At 45.6% G+C, this 25,451-nt stretch overlaps 1 protein-coding gene across 1 annotated transcript in view; it reads right to left on the bottom strand.

Annotated features, from left to right (window-relative positions):
* The window catches only part of COL6A3 (collagen type VI alpha 3 chain), a 74,573-nt gene extending 50,521 nt beyond the window's left edge, over positions 1–24,052 (bottom strand). Inside the window, exons 1-5 of the mRNA XM_064159581.1 lie at positions 23,717–24,052; positions 13,689–13,837; positions 12,149–12,766; positions 7,707–8,309; positions 1,838–2,440 (exon numbers count right to left, since the gene is read on the bottom strand). Of these exons, the coding sequence (XP_064015651.1) occupies positions 1,838–2,440; positions 7,707–8,309; positions 12,149–12,766; positions 13,689–13,776 (1,912 nt within the window). The 5' untranslated portion in view covers positions 13,777–13,837; positions 23,717–24,052. The remainder of the gene's footprint in view (positions 1–1,837; positions 2,441–7,706; positions 8,310–12,148; positions 12,767–13,688; positions 13,838–23,716) is intronic.
* Between the last annotated feature and the right edge of the window lie 1,399 nt (positions 24,053–25,451).

Genomic DNA, 25,451 nt, shown 5'->3' with positions numbered 1-25,451 from the left:
ACATCAGTTGAAATATAACAGATTGCCCAACACCAAAATCAGTTGTTACTAATAATAGTCATTTTATGGAGTAGGATACGGTTACTTGCTTGTTGTGTATGTGAACAGCTGTGAGTACAGTAGAGCAAAAGGACTGGGGACAAAAGAAAAGCTGCACAAATGAGCTTTAAAGAACATGAACATTTAGGAACATTTTTAATTTACAGTGAACAATAAAAATGTCAGGTTTGGTGTGTAGCCATGCAAAACTGTATTAGCAGGAAACACGTTCTAGACACAAAGCTCATTAAATGCTAAATATTGTGATATTCATCTTAATTAAGGACAAGTGTATTGGCAAATTGATTTTGAAATGTCTGTTCTGCATGTAGATCATAGATTTTAATTTGTTAAGGACCCTTTCCTTCCAAAAACTGATTTGCTTTTGCACTGTGGTTCATAAATTACAGGGAGAAATTGGGAAAATATGGAAATGGTCCAACACCCTCTTAAGCCAGTGGTAACCTTACTATTGACCTTACTGGGAGCTGGAAGAAGTCCTGTTTATCTAAAGTTTACATGTCATGAGACAGAAATGCAAGGCTCAAATAAGATCTAGCGCAACATTAATTCAACTTTAATCATCTCTATTGGGAAGAAATCCTGATAACTCTGGTTAAAAACCTCTGCACAGCAAGAAATGCTCCTGAAATGCAGGGGAAACAGCCTCCAAAGACATGACTCTAACACCTGGATTGCTTCCAAAGTCTACTGATGTCCGTGGCAAGACCAAGCAAAAGGAATCTACTGGCTTCGTGGGGCTTTGGATTATCTTCCAAATAGACTAAATTAAAGTCAACATGACAATAGTATTGTACACCTCCTAGGACCTGAACTGAGCACATGACAACAAAACTAAATATGTTCTTAAAGGAGTTTCAGTCCAGCAGTGTCAGGCCACCTTTCTCTGCACATCACCCTGAACAAACTTGCTTATTTTCTTTACACTAAGAAGGAACTTTTAAGCTGTATTGAGCAAATATCCACTACGGATGATTTTCAACCTGAGGAAGAGATTCTAATATTCAGAGTCATAGAATCATAGAATCAACCAGGTTGGAAGAGACCTCCAAGATCATCCACTCCAACCTAGCACCCAGCCCTATCCAGTCAACTAGACCATGGCACTAAGTGCCTCATCCAGGCTTTTCTTGAAGACCCCCAGGGACGGTGCCTCCACCACCTCCCTGGGCAGCCCATTCCAATGGGAAATCACTCTCTCTGTGAAGAACTTCTTCCTAATATCCAGCCTATACCTACCCTGGCACAACTTGAGACTGTGTCCCCTTGTTCTATTGCTGGTTGCCTGGGAGAAGAGGCCACCCCCCACCTGGCTACAATGCCCCTTCAGGCAGTTGTAGACAGTAATAAGATCACCCCTGAGCCTCCTCTTCTGCAGGCTAAACAGGCCCAGCTCCCTCAGCCTCTCCAGGCCCCTCACCAGCTTTGTTGCCCTGTTCCTAGGTTACATGAACCCTAAGTGAGAGAAAAACTCTCCACTGAATGAGTCTAGTACATAACCAGTAAAGCACATCTTCCCCATCCAGAACTTTGCACGCTGCTGACAAATGTGGAATGAGATTAAAATCTTCAGGAAGGCTGACACAGCTGTAGCAACAACCACACTACCAAATTCACTGATCTGCTCATGTACATTTGGCAAATCAAAGAGACAATATTTAGCAGTGCTGAAGCACGGACTTGATGTTTGTTGCCCCCTTAGCTCTGTATGTCACAGAATAGGAGTTGAAAAATGTATAAGCAATATCTCCTTAATTAGAAAAAGAGAATTGATTACCTGATGGTGGTTCTTGGATAATTACTCCTCCAGAGAGCGTCCGGATAGGTGACAGCACCTCAGGAAGAATGGCTTGCATGAACTGAAGGCGGAAGTCATTTGGGTTGAACACAAAATCTCTCTCATGGGCAATTTCTTGAAGTTCTGCCAGGTCAGCATTTTTCGACCCAATAGCAAGGATCACAATCCTATTGCTTTTCATCTCTGCTGCAGCTTGGTCAACAGCATCCCTGGACTTACCACCAGTGATGAGCACCAGCATGGGGAGCACCCCTTCCTCCATCCTGCACCCAGCAGCACTGGTAAAAAAGTTTTGCCTCACAAAGTCCAGTGCCGAGCCAGTGTTGAGTGCTGTACCACCCATGAGCTTCATTCTCTTCACATTAGCCATCACATCCTTTCTGCTCTGGTGAGTGTTAAAATAAAACTCTGGCTTCACAGTGTCTGCGTACTGTGCCACCGCGACTTGGATCAGGTCGGGTCCAACCTCCAGCCTTTGGACAATTTTGGCAACAAAATCACGAACTGAGTTAAAGGAGGCAGTCCCCAGAGCAGTGGAGCCATCTATCAGGAAGACTATATCCTTCTTGTTCACTTCAATAACTGCAAGTAACACATGAACATCATGTTAGCAGAAGTCTTCACCGCACGCAGTGCACGAATTCTACATCAACAGTTCAGCAGCATTTAGGACTTCTTGTGTGCTTGAAATACTGTTACTGTCAACACCTTTAAAACAGCCTTGCTTTCAAAACATAATCATCTAAGTTCTATCAGAGGGATATTAAGAAATCTGTTTGGATGTTTCCCCTTTATAAAGCAGCAAAACTGAAGAGTTGCAAGAATTGTATGGTTTATGTAAGTTAACGTTAAAAAGCATATACATGTCAGAACAAGAAAGAAACGAAGGCAAACAGTTGAAACCTTGGCATTCAGCTGGCACATGAGATAAAATAAGCAGCCAACGCTCCCTTTGTTTGCAGTGGAGCCACCTGAATCATACCAGAGTGTAGTTTGGTCTCAGAAAGATTAGGTTTCCACAAGTAATGACACAAGTAAAGAACAGTCTCCACTTAACATACCTGGACTTTGGGTCTTCATGTCCTACATCTTATTCCTTATCTAACAAAACCAAGTTACGTTTTTTCTTGGTACAACCAGCCCAATCATGGAAGAGCTGAATTATATTCTGGTTGTCATGTCTTTAACACAACAGGTCACCTATGCTGTAATCTCAGAAACTTTACTATTGACAGTGGCATGGGACACAGAAAGAGCACAGTCAGCTTTACAGTTCTCTAGTTAAGTTTGAAGGAAGAGAGTTAGGGAGGAAAAAATACCTGTTGTGCAGCATTGGAACTGTAGCACTGCTGTATTTAGTGCATCAAATGCACACCAAATCCCAGCAAATATTAACAAGGACAATACCCTTGTGCTAAAAGCATTATATATGAGCATTATGGAGCGTAGTGCTATCTCTAGAAAGGTCCACTCACATTTTCAGCTCCCTGATTTCATGCCCTTGAAGTGAAAAGGGAAATCTTATGTTGCTTGCAAGTTATGCTGGAGCATCATGAATCGTGGTGTTACACTGGGGTGTCTTCAAATCACCTACCCACCTGAGAGCTCCTGAGACGGAGCCAATACTGAGAGTGGTGTGTCCATAATCTCCTTAGCTCACTGCTATGGTCACTGCACAGACTTGGGGGGAAGAGGGGATCCAGTTTTGTGAGGATCTCACACTCCTCAGAACAAGTGGTAGCAAACGCTCTTGTCCTGCCTGGATGGAAAAGGGTAGCCCCTCAGCCCATTGGAGCTTCTCTGCATGGAGGCTATTTACTTTGGATTTGAACAAAGAACAAAGCTTTGGCTGCAGCACTCCCTGGCCAGACACCAGCTGTCTATGAAAAGCAGTGATTTCAAAGGCCTGTCTCTGTCAGGTGTCTCATCATGGGTGAATGCCATGAGAACAGGCTACTCCAAAGAGTGATTTAGAGCTGGAGATTACATCTGTAACTCGGTGGCCCTCTCACAGATCTGACCCCTGAGAGACCAGCAAGTGTGAGCCTGTGCAAAAGCTTCTTGCAGTCTTGCTAGAAATTGATTAGTCAAAATTGAAGTTTAAAGCAACCTGCTGTGGTGCTATAAGACACAAAATGATGAGAACCTGTACAAAGAAAACGTAGTAGTACTCTCCCTGAACCACAGCCTCACATGAGCTACCCATGGTTTGCATTTGACTGTTCAGGCTGTGAAAAGAGAACTACTTCTCTGAGTGATCCCTTTTCCTGAGCCATGATTTCCAGCATGTATCTCCCTAGCCAGGTTTGTTTCCTTGTCATTTACTCCAAGGAGGAGAGGGATGAAAACAGGAAACTTTCCAAATGGATAACAAGAGCTGAAATCTCTGTTTTATATCACCCAGGAAGGGTGTCCAAAGCACTTGCTTGGCTTGTCAGCAGCTAGATACCCAAAAATGGAGACCCTGGAAACTTTTAACTTTATATAGAAGTTTGTGGGAAGCATCAAAGGGGCTTTGCAAAGATGAGGGAGGCTGGTAAGGAATAGCTCCGTCTGCTACTCATTCCTCTTGCAGCTCTCAAATCATGCAGTATGTTTCCTTAGAGGAGTGTGAGAACTGAAACTGAAACCCACAGCGGGAAGTACCCCACAGTGCTCATTTCAGTGAGCACAATTGAAACAAAAGCATTCAAGCAAGGCTGTACACATCTCACAGGATCTCATCGTAGAATCATAGGAAGCTTTTCATTGTCAGAGATCTTTAAATGTCTTCCAGTCCAACCCTCCTGCAGTGATCAGGACCATCTTTGACTATAGAATCATAGAATCAACCAGGTTGGAAGAGACCTCCAAGATCATCCAGTCCAACCCAGCACCCAGCCCTATCCAATCAACTAGACCATGGCACCGAGTGCCTCTTTTCTTGAAGACCTCCAGGGACAGTGACTCCACCACCTCCCTGGGCAGCCCATTCCAATGGCAAATCACTCTCTCTGGCAAGAACTTCCTCCTAACACCCAGCCTACACCTACCCTGGCACAACTTGAGACTGTGTCCCCTTGTTCTATTGCTGGTTGCTTGGGAGAAGAGGCCAACCCCCACCTGGCTGTTGCTCAGAGTTTCATCCAACGTGACATGGGATGTTTCCAGGGACAGGGCATCTACCACATCTCTGGGAAACCTATGCCGGTGTTTTATCACCATCCTGGTAAAAGAAAATTCTTCCTCGGGTCTAGTCTGAATCTCCCATCTTGTAGTTTAAAATCATTACCCTTTGTCCTGTGACAACAAGCCCTTCTAAAAGACTGTCTCCATCTTGCTTATAGACTCATTTTTTTTTAAGTACTGAAAGGCTGCTATAAAGTCTCTTCAGAGTCTTCTCCTTTCCAGGTTGGAAAACCAAGACTCTCTCAGATTGTCCTCACAGGGGATGAGATGTGTTCCAGCCCTTTAATCATTTTGGTGGCCTCCTCTGGACCCACTCTAACAGGTCCATATATTTCTTGTGCTGAGGACTCCAGACATAGTACTGCAGGTGGAGTCTCACCAGACCCCAGTAAATCTGAAAGTCTCCCTGGAATTTAAAAATACTTGAGATCAAAGCATTAGATCTTTGACTCTAAAACTTGGGAATGTTGGAAAGTATCAGTGCTGAACCTAGCCTTGCATAGCTCCCTCCTCATTGGCATCTCAGCTACCTTTGGTGAATTACCTCGTCTAAGTTAATCTACAGTAGCTAGAAGGAGAGGGAAAAAAAGGTACTTTGAGACACCCTTTCATCACAGGAGTACTGGTATATCGCCACAGAGCTAGTAAGGTGACTTCAGAATTTCACAGGAACACTTAGCACCTCATGGGGTTGGGCATTCCTTTTGGACAGTGATGTGTCTCCCAAATCTGTGTTTTAGACTGTAAACCTCTAAGGCACTGATGTGAATCAAGCACACCAATCAGAATTGATTTCCATGGATGCTAAGGAAAGGAAACTCCCTACAGATCCTTAGAAAATACCCACTTCTCCACTTGGTACATGCATCTCTAGGTAATTGCACAGGCTGATGCTACTACAAGGAGTGGCTGAAGGACCTGGAGTTGTTCATCCTGGAAAAGAGGAGGCTCAGGGGAGACCTTGTTGCTCTCTACAACTACTTGAAAGGAGGCTGTAGCCAAGTGGGGGTTGTTCTTTCCTCCCAGGCACCCAGTGACAGAACAAGAGGACACAGTCTCAAACTGCACCAGGGCAGGTTTAGGCTGGGGTTTAGGAATAAGTTCTTCACAGAAAGAGTCACTGACCATTGTAATAGGCTTCCCAGGGAGGTGGGCGAGTCACTGTCCCTGGAGGTGTTTAAAAGGAAGCTGGATAAGGCACTAAATGTGGTGGTCTAGTTAATTAGAAGGTGTTGGGTGATAGGTTGGACTCAATGATCTCAAAGGTCTTTTCCACCTGGTTTATTCTGTGATCCTGTGATACTGTAGTACCTTCTACAAACAAGCTGGCATTTTAAGTGAAAAGTAGGCAAGTGTAGATGAAACCAAATATACCAACATTTTAAATACTTCCATTCAAACTGCTGACATTCAGAGGGGTAGAAAGAGAGGTTTTCCCTCGAGTTACGTTAGTCCTGGCATGCAGATTTTAGCTGGACATGCACACTTCAGTCTATTTATCTAAATACAGTTCTTGTGCTACAAGCAAAAGTTCATGTTCTTTTCTGGCATAATCAAAGCAAGGTAATAAAATGATCTTTTAAGCAAGTACTTCCATGTGAGCCACTGTAGAGCTACCATGTTTAGACATAAATTGGTGAAGACATCTGGAATGTAGCTTTATGTGTCAACATACATCATGAGTTGAACAGTATGTACAGAGCTCCACACTGGCACTTGGATCCCAAAAGTGTTGGCTGTGTTAAGCACCCTGGTAATTAAGTGGAGCAGGTCCAGCCTGGTCCTTTTCAGGGGACCCTGAAATACAGCATATTGTGTCTCTCAAAAAGCCTCTCTATCAGTAAATTGTAGTCATAAAACTATAGAGTAAGAAACTGTAAGTACCTAGCCATTCCTTAGATCCAGATAACTATGGTTCTACTGCACTCGAGCTAACGGTAGTTGAGAAGCTACATCCATGAGGAATTAGGAGCAACAAAGTGACCCTGGTGGAACATCGACTCCTACATTTCCCGTTGTCTCTTGGAAAGCTGTACATTTTCTCAGCTTATAGATTCAAGGGAACTACATGTTATCAAGGCAGGGATTACACTTCAGAAGAAGTTAAGGTTGGTTTACTTTTCATCTCAACGTCAGAGGAATTTCGCCCATTACCTCCAGAACAGAGCACAGCTGCAGTGAAGTGTGGAACTGTGCTGTTTTAGCAAGCTGGTATTTTCAACCCTGTGAAGCAGGGATCCATTTATCATTCCTGTTAGCTTCCTCAGTCAAATTTCATTCTCATGACACTTTCATCTGACAAACAGTATAAGCTCCTGCAACAAATGCTTCTATAACTGAGAATGCTGTAGTGTTTACCCCTAGGGAGCTTAGGTACCTCAATAAGGGGTCACTATGTGAGCTTTTTTTACACTCTGCTGGAGTCCTTTACAAACCCCTGCCACACCTGTTACTGACACAAAACAACTCAGGGTTTGCAAAAGATAATCCACTGGGCAAACGAGTCTCTGTGCATTAACCACGGGACTCATGTCTTTCCCACTGTTTCTTCACAAGCAGACCAGAGAAATGCATTGCATAGCTAAAAATAATGTTAATACTGAAACAAATATGTTTGTAAAGCGTGCAAAAGCTCGTTTATCCATCCAGTCATCAAAATGCAACAGAAAGGCATACATACCTTCAGTCACAATGGTTGGGGCCTCTAATAATACGAGCCTTTGGGCCACTGCAACAATGTTGGGCAGTATTAAGTCTTGAAGAGCATCAAGGTTATGGATATCCAGAGCAGTAAATACGAAGCTTCCACCAGTAGCAATCTGCTCCAGCTCTGCACTGTCAGCATTCAGGACCCCAATGCCATATGAAAATATACTAGCTTGCTTCACCGCTAACACGCCCTCTCGGATATCGTCACTAGATTCTCCACCACTTATTAGCACTAAAATCTGCGGCACCGCTTCCTCTATCCTGCTGCCTCCTGCCTGGGTGAAGAGGTTCTGCACCACAAACTCCAGTGCCTCACCAGTGTTCGTTTCCTCACCACCGCGGAAATGGAGTGCCTTCACGGCATCCAGAACATCCGCTTTTGTGGAGTAGCTGTTCAAAGCAAACTCAGTTCTGGGTCGCTCGCTATACTGCACCACCCCAATTTGTGTTTGCTGAGCTCCAACTCTGAGGCTTTCAATCAAATTTACAAGGAAACCACGTATGGCTTGAAAATTGACACTTCCGATGTTGTCTGATCCGTCAATAACGAAAATAATGTCAGCAGACTCTTCAGCTTTAAAAAAAAGAAATGCAAAAGGTGAAAGCATTAAAATGAGTGATTACATGCAGTCGTACAGTGTTCTGACATGTTTCTTGGAAAACCAGTGAGAAACACGAACAATGAGAAAACAAAACATGTGTTCATTGAGGAGGTGATGTTTGCCTCTTAGTTCTGCATTCTGATTGAATACAACCTCTCAGACCTATCCCAGTAGCATCCATCACGCATCAAGAGATGGCCTGAGCGGATGCCACCTGAGCTGGTGGCTGCAGTTGAATGGGGCTCAGTGTTGTGGCCATGTGAGGAGAAACCTTGGCAAATACAGCTGTGGAAATCTCCGTCCATCCCATCAGCAGCCAGTCTATTTAAACGGAGTCAAAAGAAGAAGGTGGATTTTGGTGGTCATTCAGCCTGAAGATGGCTGATGAGGATGGTAACATTCACAGGCAGTTTTCCTCATTGCAACCTCTTTTGGGTTTGTTTGGTTTTTGTTGGGTTTTTTTGGGAGTGAGGGGGGAGAAAAAGGCCACTGTTTTGGGGATGTGGAAAGTTTCAGCCTCTCTGTTGCAATTCTGCACCTTAGGTGGTTAAAAATAGAGACTGGATATATTGGCTTCTCCCACCAGGAGGGATTATTATTTGAAACTCATTTGTTAGAAACAATTGAAAGAGCTTGGGTTATTATTCTGGCACTGTAACTCTTTCACCAGCTGCTAGCATACACCTGATGGCATTTGTCCAGCAAGCTGACCCACAGAGTTGTCAACTCGTGCCACACAAACACGGTTTTGCTGTTATAATTTGGCACAAAGATGCATTGATTATGGATAGAGGGGTCTGGTCTGGATTTTTCAAATGGAGTCTGGCTATTCAATCAAGGAATGCAGAATCAGGTTAAAACAGGGTGATGAAATCAGTCATGACACAATTATCCAACTCTATAGGTTGTGACCATACTTAGGTGATTGCAAGCATCTGCTGAGAATATACACATCCCAAACAAAACTCTTCTATGGCATGAACATGGTTGTTGAGGACAAAACTTTTTTGCTCTGAAGCTTACCAAAGCAGACCCAAAATGCCCTGGTGTCTGCTGTTAATCCTTTTGCTCAGCTAACTTTACCACCACATCACCAAGAGCTGTATGCATGCCAAAAGGGAAGGGAGATGACCCCAAAGCTTGCTCAGGTGTTTCCATGACATTATTACACAATTAAATTTCAGAGTGTTTGTAAATGAATGGCAAGCAGCCTTTGGAAATCCCACCCAGCTCTCAACTTTTGAAAGTTGAAGGTGAAATCAGTAGCAAAACTGGCTTGTCATTTTACAAGGCCAAACATAAGCTGCAGGCTTGGCTATTAACCAGCAGTGTCTATAATACTCTTGGTGTTTTTTTTTTTTCCTGTTTAGTTGTTTTTCTAGTAAATGTTTTTATACATCACAATGCCACCAAGAGATTCAAATAACACCACAATTTGAGTGACAAAGGAGAGTATCTCCAGGGCATCATGGCTTACCTTGGCCACCTTAACTGCCAGTGATGGCTTGGAGAACATGGACATAGTTCAGAAATTGCAAAGGGGCTCCAGGATTTATATTCCCATTGAGTCCAAATTTAGGGGTGTTTAGGGCTGTCTTTACTGTGCCTTTTTCAACTGTCTTTAATCATTCTACTTCATCACATAAATGAAAAGAAAATCTCGCAGTGGTTGTACCCAGTGCTGCTTTTGGTACCTTGGACATCTTTTTGAGCAACAAGACTGCAGACACGAGCGAGTGTCATCACAGCAGCATGGGTCACTGCCACAAAGGGACAAGACAGATATAAAGCAGATGCGTTGGATAATTTGTCATCACTGTATAAAAACCTTGTACTTCAGTGCACATTTATGGAACAAGCTGGTGCTGGAGAACAAATAAAAGCATGCTTGTTACACAACTAAGCGAGCAGGGTCAGGTGAGACAGACAGCTAGGATTTAATGAACACATCAGGGCAAACTCGGGGCTGACCTTCATACTTACACTAGTCAGCTCGGGGGACTGCCACAGACCAACAACTTTGGTACTCTACACTGGGAGTACTGTGGAACTGGGTTTGGTTTTTTTAATGTTTCCCATTCACATGAAGGCTCATTTCTAGCATAATATCTGTACATTTTAGGGCTATATGGAGTTATCAACTGAACAGATGACTTCTTAAACTCTTAGAAGTTATTTGCACCATGCTTTGCACACTCTTGTCATCCCAAGTTTAGGATCTGTCATATCTTTGCCCATGTTCAATGGCACTCTGTAGATCATCCATTCAAGTCACATAGAGGCAAAATTACAATAGTAGCATTAAAACAAATTTGTGTTATAGAGGAAGGAAGATGTTTTCCAAAACTGTCTTTGAGTAGAAATGAACTTGAAAATGCATGGCATGCATGAAGCAGAAATTCACCCTTAAAGCTTTTAAAGAAATGTCTGTGACTCCAAATGTTCATATACTACAGGGTTCAAATGTTTATATACTATAGGGTTGCCCACTGGCATGCCCCAGAGGAGGACAGACAGCCACCAAAGACCAGTTCCCCTAATGACTTCAAGAGGGAAGCACTGGTGAAGGTGCTGAATAGCCACAGCAGTTCTGCAGTAGGTTTGGTACAACATGTATTTTCCATGTACATTGACATGATTTTCATCTCATCTCATCTGGGGCAGCTGCTTTTCTTCCCTGTGGCTTTCACATGATCTGGGTATTTGCCCTGTGAAGCACTTTACACAACAAAAACACATGTGAGCACAGTCTTTTTGTGTTGCTTGGTGTCATGCAGTGATGGAGAGCACCCAGTGGGGCTGGCGTGAGGGTTAAGCAGGCAAGACAACACAGGGGGATTAATGTTACACTGCCTCATTACACTGCCGTTTGCCTTACATCACCCCACAAGCTGTTGACCTTCAGATGGAATCTCAGGAATAAAAAGAAAGGTTTGATCTCTGGGACTTCTGTTTTGAAACACAACAAAGCTGCTCAGAAGGCCCTTTCCAGGCTGAAATTTCATAAACAGAGAAGGGATGGAGGAAGTGTCTTTTTTTTTTTTCCAGGCAAGTGGGGCCCTCAGTTTGCAGTCAGTGCAGATCTGTTGAAGCCAATGTGGTTTGCAGAGAGGTTTCAGCTACAGGAAAGGTCCAGCACTCCAGTAAGTGGAAGCCATCAGCTTGTAGAAGTGGTATTTTGGTGGCATCACAAAAGGGACTCTCCAACCACAGGCTTTCTCCAAGTGGATGAGGAGAGCGGCTAAGGGCCAGCTCAGGGATTGGGTTTCAGTGGAGAAGTTCTCCATTGAACTGTTTTTTCTGTCTTCAAACAGGAGTGTGACTCTCTGGAGTAGCACATTACCTATCTCCCCAACTAGCTGCAAAGGTCCACCCCACATGGCATCCTTGCAGCCAGCAGTGACCTTCTTGGTCTCCAGAGGGTTAACAGTCAGGACCTCAACGAGTCACTACCACAGCTGGTGTGTTTGTCTCCTATGTCTCTGCCTTGCAAGTGGGTAAGAAGGGGCAATTTAATAACTGCAGAGTTCCCTACTTCTGCAATTCCATGTTGTGGTCACGGAAGCATGGCCAGCATGGGCTGCTGCTCATCCAAGGGCTCCTGTACTACCTCCTGGCAGCTCTGGCAAGGACGCCAGCTCAGTCTGCAAACACTGGGACGCTTGGTAGCAACAAACACAGGGCTACACACTTCAAACCTTTGTTTTTAAACCTCTGAAGGTCAATCTCAGTCTTGCCCTTACAAAGGCTTCAAACAGCGCAGCGCCAGCAGACACCATGCTGATGGGAGCCATCAGCAGTCGGCCATTACCTGTGATGTCTTTAACCAGTCCTTTGGCCCCAGTCTTTTCTGGAGTCATGGATGAATGGACACTCGCCACTAAATCTCCAACTATGCCGTGGAGAGCAGTAAAATTCTCTAGGTTGAAAAGGTGCGTACCGAAGGGTTCGCTCGCTATTTCCTTTAACTCCCCTTCCACTGCATCCTGCACGCCGACCGCAAACATGTTTACATGGGCTGATTTAAGGACAGATGATGGCAGAGAGACATCATCCTGGGATTGTCCGTCCGTTAATACTATAATAACCTGGGGGACGCCTTCAGCGGCTCTGCTTCCAGCAGCTTTAGTGAGGTGGTTCTCGATTAGGTACTCTAATCCTTTTCCAGTCTTGGTGTCTCCCCCCATGTACGGCATGTTGGCAATATGGGACAGGACGTCTTGGGTAGAGGGGTAGGTATTTAACTGGAACTCTGTGTGGGGGTTTCCGCTGAACTGGACCAGGGCAAAGCGAAAATCATTGCCTCCCACATCTAAAGCTTTTACAACATCATACAGAAACTCTCGAACGAGTTGGAAATGTTCCTTCCCAATGCTCCAAGAGGAATCCACTAGAAATATTATATCAGCCACGGCAATGGTTTTGACAGCTTTAAAAAAACAGATGGAGGTTTAGGGTTTTCTATCGGTCAGAGTAAGCATGCCTTCTCCTCCTCACCCAAACGACCAATGGCCCCTTTGCATGGTGAAAATGAAGCCTAGCTTCTCCTTATTGCCCAAAGCAAAATGAGCAGTGCTGAGCAAAACCCAGGCAGCCAACAGCATCCCATCACCATTACCACAGGCACTTGGGGACAAGAGGGAAGAGCAGAGAACTGCCCTTCTCATAGAGGGAGAGACCAGGTGCTTATCTCCTTCCAGACACTCAGCACATGGGTTTGGATGCCAGCCCTGAGCCAGACAAAGATACCTGCAGCTTCGCATGTGAATTTGGGCACGCTCAGCTTCAAATCACCCACAGTCTCCTATGCTTCTTTTTGCTGGCTCAGGGCTTTGGTGGCCCTGTGGCAGTGCTGAAGGAAGAAAGAGCTGTCCAGTTTAAGCAGCCTAGGTGCTGGCATGAGTTTTCTTCCTGCTACTCACACCCCCCACACCACTAGCAACAATCTCAAAGACACCCTTATTAAAACCCAAGCAGCCTTTCTGCAGGTCAGTGGCAGTGTTCATCTTGCTGCAAAGTGCCCTCCTACACATGCAAGGAGGGCAAAATAGCTATGCCCAGGGCAACACCATCTCTGAGTCATCCTGGGTGCATGTTCCACACCTCTGTCCTCCACAGAACATCCTCAAAGGCACACCACCAGCCAGCAACATGCTCAGGAAAGGCACCACACGCATTGGCCAAAGTCTGGGTCCAAAAGGACTCTCAGCCAAGTGGGAGCTGAGGAGCAGAAGGTAAATCACAACCTACCGTCAACATGCAAGCCAAAAACCAAACGGTGCGGATGCATCAGTGCAAACTAGTGGCTTGTTTGCATAGGGGCCAAGTCAAGTAAAGCAGCCTGGTCTTACCTGCTTGCTGCTGGGCACTGACCAAGCGAAAGCCTGAGATAAGGAGGCAAAGCATTGCCACAAGGGGCAAATGTCGATGTTTCCTCATTTTGGTCTTTTATTTGAGTTCTCCTTTTATTCTCTTCGTTTCGAAGCACCCAATGTGAGACCTAAGGGAGAAAAACAGGGAGAGTGAGAAACAGCAGAAGTGGTGGCCAGGCATAGCTGAAGCACAAGATAGAAAGGCCAGACCATGTGGTTTTGTAGTGCTTGGTGACATTCTAGCAGGAAGAAAAGCATTTTAGTGCTGGACAAAATCAACTTCATAGCAAGTATTCCTTGGAAGAGGAATCATTACTTACAGAATTGGTTTTTAATCACTCCTGTGGATTTAGGTGGCTTTCATCTTGTCTCTGCTGTCCCATGTTAATATCTAATGTACAGAGAAATTGTCAACTTAGACTTCTGCCATCAACCCTCAAAACATATCTGGCCTCTTGCTCACAGAGGACAAGCTGAAACATCTTGGCCGAAGTGCTCCCTCTTTCATCCTTTCTTATTTTATATTTCACAAAGACCATAATCATAATTTCCCTGAACATCTCTCTCTGCCTCAGCTCACCTTTTCAGCTGTCCCAAGCATACAAATGGAAACTTAATTACTCCAGACCTGAGCAAGCCACACAATCTGGCTGCACAGCAAAAAGCCCTTGGACTCCCCTAAGCTCACAGCCCTGGTGATAGCCTGCAGCAGCTGATCACATTTTGGAAAGGCACCAAGAATAATATTTCACGTGTTTGAGCCAAAATTGTTATTTATGTAAGTTTCTTATCTGTGATCCACCTGGCAAACCTTCTGAAACAATGTCTCCTTCAGGAAAGCTGTTGTCATAGAGATGGCCAAATTATTATTTAATCTTCATTTCTAAGCCTACAGAGCAGCAACAGAGAGGCTTGCTTAACTGAGAAAATATTCTCCCAAAAGGGAATGCAGTTATTTAATGCTTTTCACTCCCCAAAAGGAGTTCAATTACTCAGAGTAGGCAAAAGTGATTCAAATGCATCAAGGTATTAACAGGGTCATTATTAACAACAAAAAAACCAAACTAACAAACCCTTCTTATTACCATCCTAGCCAAATTCATCAGTTCAGTGATTGATTGCCAACACAAGAGTTGAGAGGGCTGGGGGGCAAAGACTAAGCCCCTCTTGAAGGCAAGCCCTAGCGGTTACATAAGGGCTGTCCTTCACACAGCTGGAAACAAAGCTAAGTGCCAGGAATTAGGGAAAATTCAGAAATCAACATACTAAACAGCTGGTTCCTCTTCCACTAAAGAGATGCTCTTCAGGGCTATCAGAGTGTGGGGTGGAGAGGTCAGTGTAGGGTGGGGAATAACCTTCACCTTGTTTCCACAAACCTGATAATATTGACATTTTTGCTGGCTCCCTGCATGGCGAAGGTGGGTTGAGGTCTGGTTCTTTGGTTTAGTCAAGGATTTGTCAGTGTGAAACTAATGATTGGACTTGATGATCTTGAAAGTCTTTTCCAATCTAAGAAATTCTGGGATTCTTCTGGGGAGAAGGGGTTTGCAGCATTCACTCTTCCATATGCTCCAGCTGGCATTTCTGAATGCCATATAGCATGAGTTAGGTGGAAGCTATTCTCTACCCCTGGATTTGTTTATTATAACATTAACAAAGCCCGATGGAGGGACACTGAATAGGTGCCCAGAGCCGGAAGCTAGCACGTAGTGTTGATTAAGGCATGGCAAGTCTTCCCTGTTACTGTCAGCTCCTCAATGTATAGAGGCTGCTGCAGCCCAGAGGTATCACTACCATTCATAAAAAGACTGAGAAAATCACTCTTGCTAGCTGGCACCCATCCATCCCCCTGACTGTTTCAGTCCAAGCCAAATCTCTCAGTGCCTCCAATGGGAGTGAACCTGCTCTGTTGGGCTGTATCACTAATTTCCATCTTGCTCCCAAAGGCTACATGTGAAGGGGAAAGCTGAGCTCTGCTTCCCCAAGGGAGCAGGACTAACCAGGAGCACTGCTGCAGGATTCTTCCTCCGAGCACTCAAACACAGAAAACTCTTTAGGTTCCAGAGATTAGGTATGCAAAAAGCACCAAGCTTCTGACAACCACCCATCCAACCCCACCAGAACATGTCTGCTCTGAGCAGAAGAGGCTTATGGAGAAGCTGTAAAAGTGCTTCTCCAAAATGCAGGAAGTTAGGTTATCATCCTGTTTATCAGCTGCTGGCATCCTATCCCTCCACAGTTACAACAGCTGGGGATGAAAAGAGCATCAAGATAAAAGAGTGAAAATTAATGTCTCACCAGCTAATAAACGACAGAAGCAAAGCAAACATTTGACTTTGTTAGGTTTAAACACTGAGCAGCTGCAGAGACCCTTATGGGACTGTTTACAACCATGAAATGCAGCAGAAGGGAAAATCAAAATCTCTCTGGTGCTGGGAAATTGCCCTGCTTGCAGCACCCCTCATGATTCTCCTGCAGTGGTGGGCAACTGAGCTTTGTAGCAAACAAGGTTTCCAAACATCCACATTTTTAGGGCTGCTGTGGCTGGAAACATCTTGAATAACTGCTTTGCCCATGGTGAGGAACCAGGGCTGAGCCCATCTCTTTTAGGTCCCTTTAGGTCACATTTTAGCCCTGGAGACTTGTAGTAGAGAAACCACCAGCTGTATTTTATGTACCTCCATCCTGGCAAACCCAAACAGCTGAAAGTGGAGTCAGCCCGTGGGATACACCTGGATATTAAACAAATGAGAAATGTTTTATTTGCCTTGTCCAGCTGGGAAATACACTGCCTTTTGCAAGCAATAATAAGTTGGCTATTGTTTTTGGTCACCTTCTTTTCCATTTTAGCCTTTAAGAGACCTCCAGATCTACTTCCAGCTTTCTCTGTGACCTCCATCATGCCATTTGCAGTCACACAAAAGCAAAGAGACTTGTTCATCAACAAGAGGTGAGTTTTAGCCCCATGCTAAAATCACAGGAGATAAGAAGCACAGAAGGGGCAAAGCCTTGCAGGAAGAGATTGTAAATGTCTTCTAGAGGCTGACTGGCATTTAAACAGCAGTGTTGCTGAGCATGGCTTTCCCTTACATTCCCACACATACCCCAGCACCCTTGCCAGTGAAGGAAAAGGAGATGGGTGTTAGCAGGGAGGAGAGGAGATGACCTTCCTGTAGCAGATAGCCCTGGAGTCAAAGCAAGGACAGCAGTTTCTTCACAGAGGTAATGTGCCTTTTTTGGGATGGCTTTGCACAGTTTGAACAGAGGCTCTGGTTTGATTGAGTGAACAGCAAGCCTCTGTCTTGGTGGGAGGAGTTGGTTTAAAACAGTAAATGAGGAAATTTTTATTATTAGTTGCTTTGGAGCCAGGTGGTACATGGCTTGGCTTGACACGGTGAGGCACAGCAAGTAAACTGCTTTGTTCAACATGGTCTTGCTTTGTGTCCCAAACTACTACTCATCACAGAAGCCACAGATAGAACCAGGAAGCAGGAGGTAGGGGATAAAAACAGGAATGTGAGCTTATGCTAATACATTTTAGTTTTTGGTCAGGACAGATTTCTGTTGCACAAATTTATTCTCCTGGATTATTGCTACTTGCAATAAGGGATTTTATCCCTAGATTTGGTTATCCAGTTGGTTGGTTGGTTGGTTTTTAAGGAAACTTCCTTCTACTCATTGGGGGCTGAATGCTTTGGTGAAACTTTTGATACAATCACTGCAGGGTTGGGAAGCTTAGCAAAAGTGCTGAGGAGCTTTTGTGTGAATGCCTTTAGAAAAGCCAAATGTTTTCCAGAATTAGCACCCAAGCCTGGGCAGCCAATCTCTTAATTCATGTCCTAAAAGATTAACACATGTGGTCTTCAACAATCTTGGTCAGTGACGTGGACAGAGGCACTGAGTGCACCCTCAGCAGGTTTGCTGACAACACCAAGCTGTATGGTGCAGCAGACATGCTGGAGGGAAGGGATCCATCCAGAGAGACCTGGACAGGCTGAGAGGTGGGCACAAGCCAACCTCATGAGGTTCAACAAGACCCAAGTGCAGGGTCCTGCATCTGGTCGGGGCAATCCCAAGCACAAATCCAGGCTGGGCAGTGACTGGCTGGAGAGCAGCCCTGAGGAGAGGGGCTTGGGGGTGCTGGTGGATGAGAAGCTCAACATGAGCCAGCAGTGTGCACTTGCAGCCCAGAAAGCCAACCAGATCCTGGGCTGCATCAGGAGAAGTGTGGCCAGCTTGGCGAGGGAGGTGATTCTGCCCCCTCTACTCTGCTCTGGTAAGACCCCACCTGGAGCACAGTTCTGGAGCCCCCATTAAAAGAAGGATGTGGATGTGCTGGAGTGTGCCCAGAGAAGGGTCACTGGGATGATCAGAGGGCTGGAGCAGCTCTGCTATCAGGACAGACTGAAAGAGTTGGGGCTGTTCAGTCTGGAGAAGGGGAGGCTCCGAGGTGACCTTATTGTAGCCTTCCAGTATCTGAAAGGGGGCCTACAGAAAAAACTGGGGAGGGACTTTTCAGGATATCAGGGAGTGACAGGACCAGGGGGAATGAAGCAAAGCTGGAGGTGGGGAGATTCAGACTGGATGTGAGGAGGAAATTGTTCAGCATGAGAGTGGTGAGAGCCTGGAATGGGTTGCTCAGGGAGGTGGCTGAGGTCCTGTCCCTGGAGGTGTTTAAGGCCAGGCTGGCTGAGGCTGTGGGCAGCCTGATCTAGGGTAGGGTGTCCCTGCCCACAGCAGGGGGGTCGGAACTAGGCGATCCTTGTGGTCCCTTCCAAATCTGACTGATTCTATGATTCTATGATCTGATTTCTTTATGTCTGCTTAAATTTTACATAGTGTGGTGATTTACTATCATACAATGGCCTCCATTTCATCAGAATATATACATCTGTTACTCATAATGCTTTCAAAAGACAATCATCTCTACCCCTAACACAATGAAGTCATTTCCTTAACTATTTTCCCCAGCAGCTATTTTTTGCCTGTTGCATACTTCTCTGTGCATAGAGTTTGACATTTTACAGGCTTCTTTTTCTCTTTTTTTTTTTTTTATTTGAATAGATGTTTCAAGATCTCTTCCTAAGCCATCACTTGTTAGTGTGTGGTTTTTTTCACTAGAGTGTAGTTAAAATACAATCTGCATAAGTGTAAAGCAGATTGGGCATAAAATAATATGGGCATAAAAATGATGCAAAACATAAAAGGCCAGGGAAGAAAAATTATCTACCACTTTAATTCATCATATATGCCTCTCAGTAGGGCTGGCTGGCCTTGACATGGAGGGAAAGTACCCAGGACTTTGGTATAAAGAGAGGTGTGTGCTTTGCTTAGATATGGATGGGGGCAACAGCAGGTAAAGGCAGTATTAATGTTGTTGCTAAATCTGAACTCCTAGCTGAGCAGTGCTTCAGGAACTGATGCTATTTGTCACACTGGACTGTAAAAGAAAACAGTCAGCACAACTTGAGCTGTTGGAGGGGTTTTGTGAACTAGGGTTTTAATGTTGGTTGATACTTTTCTTCAGGGCTGAAGGACTGAGCTGGGCAAAACTGACTCCTAGAGTGTAATAACTAGGCAATCCAAAATTAGTGATTTACTGGTGAAATCTCCTCCTGTCAGCTCTGCTTTCCCATGACACTCTGCTGTGGCAAGGAGGTAAGCAACCTCTGGGAAAGGGCAGAGGACTCTTACGTTTGGTAGGCAGAGCCCTGACTTATGTGTTCTCTTGGGGACAAATGGCATGAGTTTGGGGTTGGGTTTGGGCAGTATGTGAAGCTATGCTAGCTGGCACCACCAGGGACCTTCAGGATGCCTCACTGCCCTAGAAGACAGTGCATGTGGTCCAATTTTTCTGCCCATACCTATAGAATCATAGAATCAACCAGGTTGGAAAAGACCTCCAAGATCAATCCAGTCCAACCTAGCTCCCAGCACTATCCAATCAACCAGACCATGGCACTAAATGCCTCATCCAGGCTTTTCTTGAACACCTCCAGGGACAGTGACTCCACCACCTCCCTGGGCAGCCCATTCCAATGCCAATCACTCTCTCTGGGAAGAACTTCCTCCTAACATCCAGCCTATACCTCCCCTGGCACTACTTGAGGCTGTGTCCCCTTGTTCTGTTGCTGGTTGCCTGGGAGAAGAGACCAACCCCCACCTGGCTACAACCTCCTTTCAGGTAGTTGTAGACAGCAATGAGGTTAGCCCTGAGCCTCCTCTTCTCCAGGCTAAAAAACCACAGCTCCCTCAGCCTCTCCTCATAGGCATTCCCAAAAAGTGCCTGGAATAAAAACCTGAGGAAGCAATTGCAGCCTGTAGATTCCCTTGTGTATGTGTAGTGGATCCTAATGAACTAGAAGAAAGAAGTGGATAAGCACCTGGGTTCCAATAGCTTTTCTGCAAGGGGAGGGAAAAGTGTCATGCCACAGGCTGGGCAGAAGACAAGATGCTGTAAGCATCTTCCAGACCCCTCCAGACCCCTCAAATTCTTCCTCATAGTGATGTCTGCGTCAAAACCAAGGGGTCACTACCATCATCTCCACTGGCTTTGGGGGGAATCTCCCTATAGCTCATCATCACCCTGTTTCCTAAACAAAGTACTCAGCATGAAATCACCTTGACTTTACTGTTCCCTGCTATATGCACATCCCTGGGAGACAGCAACAAAGCTATGAGGCTGCAGTTAGCCTTGCCAGCAGTTTGAAAATTGGCACCAGCCACCGAGAACAACTATATGCAGCCCCAGCAGTGGGATATGCATTCAGTCATGGCTGTGAAGCAAGCAGGGAGGAGAAAAATCCCCTGAAATCCTGGAGTCATGGTGGTATGGATTGCCCTCTGGAGGTAATGCATGCTCCTCTCTCAGATGGATGAACACCCTCCTTAAATTTCTCTGTACTGTCAAGAATTCTGAACTGGGGAAAAGTGTTAGCCAGAAGCCAATCTCAGCAGCGATTCAGGCACATAGGAGGCTAAATACTGTGATCTTTCCATGCAAAATGGCCCTGTCACCTTTGAAAAGGGATATAACTGTCTCAAGCCTTGAACCTGGCTGCCTTTTCATCACTTGAACACTAAATTTCCCCTGGCCCCACAGTCTCCAGAAGAAGCAAGGTTATTTCTCACTATGAAGATGGTGAGACACTGGAGCAGCTTCCTCAACGAGGTTCTTAATGCCCTTTCTTTGGAAGCATTCAAAGCCAGGTTGGATGGGACTTTGAGCAACCTGGTCTAGTGCCTGCCTACAGCACAGTGTTGGTGGGAACTAGGTGAGCTTTAAGGTCCCTTCCAACCCAAACCATTCTGTGATTCTATGATTTCTGAAGACTCAGAGCGAGCTGTCTAGGACAGACCCTTAATTTATTCATGGCCTGAATGATGGAGCCATTCCAAATTGCACCAGATATTCTGAAGGGTTTCCCTTGCTGCCATTCTTGATGACACTGAGACAAAGAAGGCTGTTGGGACACTAAGGAGATGAAGGACGTTGGGCTGAGGACTGCTTCTGAAACATTTCTTCCTACAAAAGTAGACCTGAACATTAAGAGCAAACAAGCCTAGAAGGGTGGGAAATCTTCCAGCTTTTGCAAACCACTTGAGCTCTGATTTTTGACAAAGAGCATTCAGCAAAGTGACAGAGTTACACTACCCAAGCTGGTTCCCTGGGTGCTAGCCTTTATTATGAATCACATATTTATTTCTGCTCTTATAAGCATGACACTGGCTTCATCTGGTTGTTTTCTTCATCTGAAGACTAAGGCTAAAATAGAGTAGTTAATAAGAGGAAAGGGAGTATTTGCTAAAAAAAGAGGAAACTCCCTCAAGGATCAATGACTCTTTATGTATAGTAACCCAAGCCTCCCAGAGCCTCTCCACCCAAACAAACTGGCTTCTTAATGTGGAACACAGAGCACTTAAAAAGGTGGAAAAAGTGATGGGCAGAAGCGGAGTAAGGCTGGCTGTGATTCACAGTGGAGAGCAGGCTTGCAATGCCACCAGCAGCCAGCCCTGCCGCCGTGCACGCCCAGCATGGGGGCACGTTCATCCCTTTGCTGCGTATCGACTGCATCCAGGCTGGGAGAATACAGTCCAAGGCTGGCAAGGCTGTGCAGTTACCCAAGTTTGCACTGATGGAAAGAATAAGATGTTCCTTTCCACCCTGTTCCCAGACAGGCACGTAGCAAAAGTTAGAGGAGGAACAGCTTTTTCTTTCTTTTTTTTTTTTTTTCCCTTTTCTTCTTTTTTTTTTTAAACTCCTAGACATGTGGGGAAAGGGCAAGAGCTGGTTTACCTCACCCTGACATTGGGGAAAGTTAATACATGTAAATGGAAAATTGCAAAGATGTTTGAAAAACCATAGAGGAAACCAGAGAGACTGCTGAAAAATGAAAAGGGAATGAATGAATGAGGAGGGGTGGCAGCATCAACTGTGCGACTCAGTGCTTCTGACCTAGAAATGCCATCACACCCCTGGTTATGGCCATTTTGCACAGGCAAAGACCAGAGTGGCACAAGGTAATAAGGCTGGGGACAGAAAGATTGACCTTCCTGAATTCTGTGAGCTTTCAGTACCCCATTTCTGCAAAGCCAAGGGATAGCACCATAGCATAATTGTCCACTCTGCAAGCACATTCCTACGTGACCTTGGAGAAATCTCCCAGCTCCTTGCAGCAGCCTCATCAGAGACATCTCTCTGGCTTCCACAATACTCCTCAACTGGATGATCATGCCCCAGAAACAAGCACAGTCATTATCCAACCATAAAAATAATCCAACCATAAGCACTGATTTTTTTTTAAGTCAGTAAGCAATGGGTTAAAGCCAGAAGTTTGAAAAATGCAGTATTCCTCCCATGAGAGCATACATGAGTCATCACACCAACTAAGTTGGTTGAGCTAACTTTCTCACTGCACCCGTTGGAACCAGAGTGGTTTGGCCACCTCTGCTCCAGCCAGTTTTGGCCCTGTGCCTAGTCAGGAAACCAATTTAGCTGCAACCCTTGCTCACCCTGGGCTCCATTTGGGAAGGGAGGGGTTTTCCTGAGCCAAGAGGTGGTGGGATGTCTCCACAATTAGTCATAGCCACCCCCTCAGCAAGAGCACTGTTGTGTGCAAAGCCCTGGGCAGATGAGGACAACTGGGACTATGAAGGAGGAAAGTCTAGTGTTAGCAGCTAGGCAGGAGGAAATAGGGATGATGGCTGTAGAGAGGGGATGTGGCTCCATGCAAGGCTGGAGAGCCCATAGGGGAAGATATCTGACGTCCGGTCTATTTCCCTCTCCACAGACGATCATAAGAGGATGACCATGAGTGCATCGTCCCTCGAGTAGCAGGGATATTCCTGGTAATGGGACTTGCTTGGAGTGGACAGTCTGACAAGCATCTCTGGTCAGTTCATCCTACCTTGACTTGAGGCAGAATAAGTGGAGGTTCCACTCAAACAATCCCCACTGCTGGGGGCACGCCTCAGGAGTATGAAAGGGGTACTGAGACGTTTGCTTAGCTGGATTCGTTTCAGAGTCCCATTCATGCATCCACCTGCTTGTGCACAAGGAGCTCCTCAAACTACTACACATCCTCCCCGCCAGGCATCCACCCAACTGCTTCCCAAGCATCCCACTCCCATCCTACCAAGCTGCTGCTGCTGCTGGGGCGATTTCAAGGCATCAAACACCGTCCTTCAGCAGCAGGGGGAATTCTTTGCTTTTGAATGAATTTAATTGCTCTGCAGTGGTGGGGCCAGGAGTGCCACCGTGCACCTGTGGTGCATAGGCTCACGGAGGAGACTCCTGGTGTCAGTGAGTGACATTGCTCTGCTTCTCTGAGTGCAATGCAAGCCTACGGGCAGCTTTCCTCTGCAGGCACCACTCCACGCAGAGGATGGGTTTTGCCCAAAACACCTTGAAAAGCACGCAAAGACTTAGATTGTGCTGAGGAGGAGAAACGCAGCCCAGCAGCTGCCAAGCCTGGGCTAAAGGCTTCCGCACGAAACGCAGCACTTACCCCTGACGGAGCTGCCCAGAAAGTTGCTTATTCCAGGATTTCCCACTCTGAAGCGGCTTTCACCCTTGCTTCATGGTGTGCCGGTGCTGCTCAGCCTTCCCAGCCCCTGCTTGCCTTGCTCGGCAGGGAGTGAGCACCAGCGCGGCGAGGGACGTGGGGGTGCGCTGGTCCCCAGGAGGCAGCTGCTGTGGATCTGAGCGAGGCCGGAGCAGGCAGCTGGCGAGGAGTGAGTGCTGGGGGGCCGGGCGAGCCGACGCCGCAAATGGGATCCAGATGCTGGCGTTCCTGGGGCTGAGGCCAGAGCTGCTCATCACACGAGGTCCCCCCCTCCTCCTTCGGGACGCCTCGGTACTGTGTGGCTTCCCCTTCCCACCCCCTCACCCCCGCCTTTTTAATGCTTCTCTTTCTTATCAGAGAGAAAAATAAATAAATACAGATTTTAAAATGAACGTTTAAAAAAAATAATAATAAAAGGAAAAGTTCTGCAGAGTCATAGAAGCTGATTTAATTATGTCTTCTGGTCGGGAAGGGCTGGACTTGGATATTTGCAGGAGCCAGAACATGCCAAAGCCCATGGCAAACTCTGCAGAACTCCAACGAGGCATCGTTTGGAGGTGCAGAAGGCTGCGGAAAGCTCTCCCCCTGGACAGCTACGAGCGGCAGCAGTAGACACAGTCTCCTCTTGCAGCTTCCTGCTTGCATGTAACAGTGGGGGGCTCTACCTGCCCAGATGGGGATAAAGACGTGGAGGGATTATATTATAGCATCATTCATAAAGACAATTTAACTTCTTAGCATAAACATTTTAAACCACTCGGTAGGTTATATGCATTTTAAAGTCTGGAAGGCAACAAATCAAGTCAGCAGGTTCCCAAGCAGTGATATTTTTGGTTTTTAGTTTATTTTTCTGTTTATGTGTTGTGAAAAAAAATACCATTAACCTTCCATTAGGCAGAACCTATCCATGCAGGTCTGGGGACTAATTTCAGCCCTCTGCCAGTATGTCACTGGTTGATGCTGAACATTTCAGTCTGAACTGGGTTCTGTTTTGTAAGAAATGATCTTCTGGAAATATTAATTCTTATCTCTTGCTCTTTTTTTTTGGTTCCATATAAGGCTGGAACTGAGATGGTGTCCCTGGAATCAAACAGTAAAATTCTCTTCACTTCAAATGGGGATTTATAATGTTTGCTCTAGGTTTTGTGTTGTTTGAAAGACTAGCCACATAAAGAAATAGCTGGAATACTTCAGGAAAGTGCTGAACCCTCTAACTGATGCAATAATTCCTTTTAGAAATGGTGTTTGGCTTGGTGCTTGCAGGAACCAAGTGCCTGCCTTGCAGAGGGATCCAGCCTAAGTGTCCCTGGCCTCACGTCTGAAAGCAAGCAGGGTGTCGCGTCTGCTCCAAATCTGCCCAGCTGGAGCTCACAGGCAGAGGGTTCCCAAATAATAAATGTGCCTAGCAAAAGGGAGCTGCAGCTCCTCAATAGGCATCTGATTAGGGGATGGAGGAAAGAGAATCTGTTGGCAAGTAGTGACAAACTCCTAACAGTGGCCAAGATCAGTGAGGATGCTAAGGACAAAGTACATATAATGGAAGTGTGTTCCACTGTCAGCAGCACCCAAATCAAAGTGTTTTCCTTCTGAATTTATTTGTCATGGGGGGAGCCCAACTGAGATCACAGTATCACAGTATCACCAAGGTTGGAAGAGACCTCATAGATCATCAAGTCCA

The sequence above is a fragment of the Pogoniulus pusillus genome, chromosome 2 (assembly GCF_015220805.1).
Source record: "Pogoniulus pusillus isolate bPogPus1 chromosome 2, bPogPus1.pri, whole genome shotgun sequence".
In the NCBI taxonomy this organism is placed as follows: domain Eukaryota; kingdom Metazoa; phylum Chordata; class Aves; order Piciformes; family Lybiidae; genus Pogoniulus; species Pogoniulus pusillus.
Note: the sequence above shows the minus strand (reverse complement) of the source record. Positions and strands in the feature narration are given on the sequence as shown.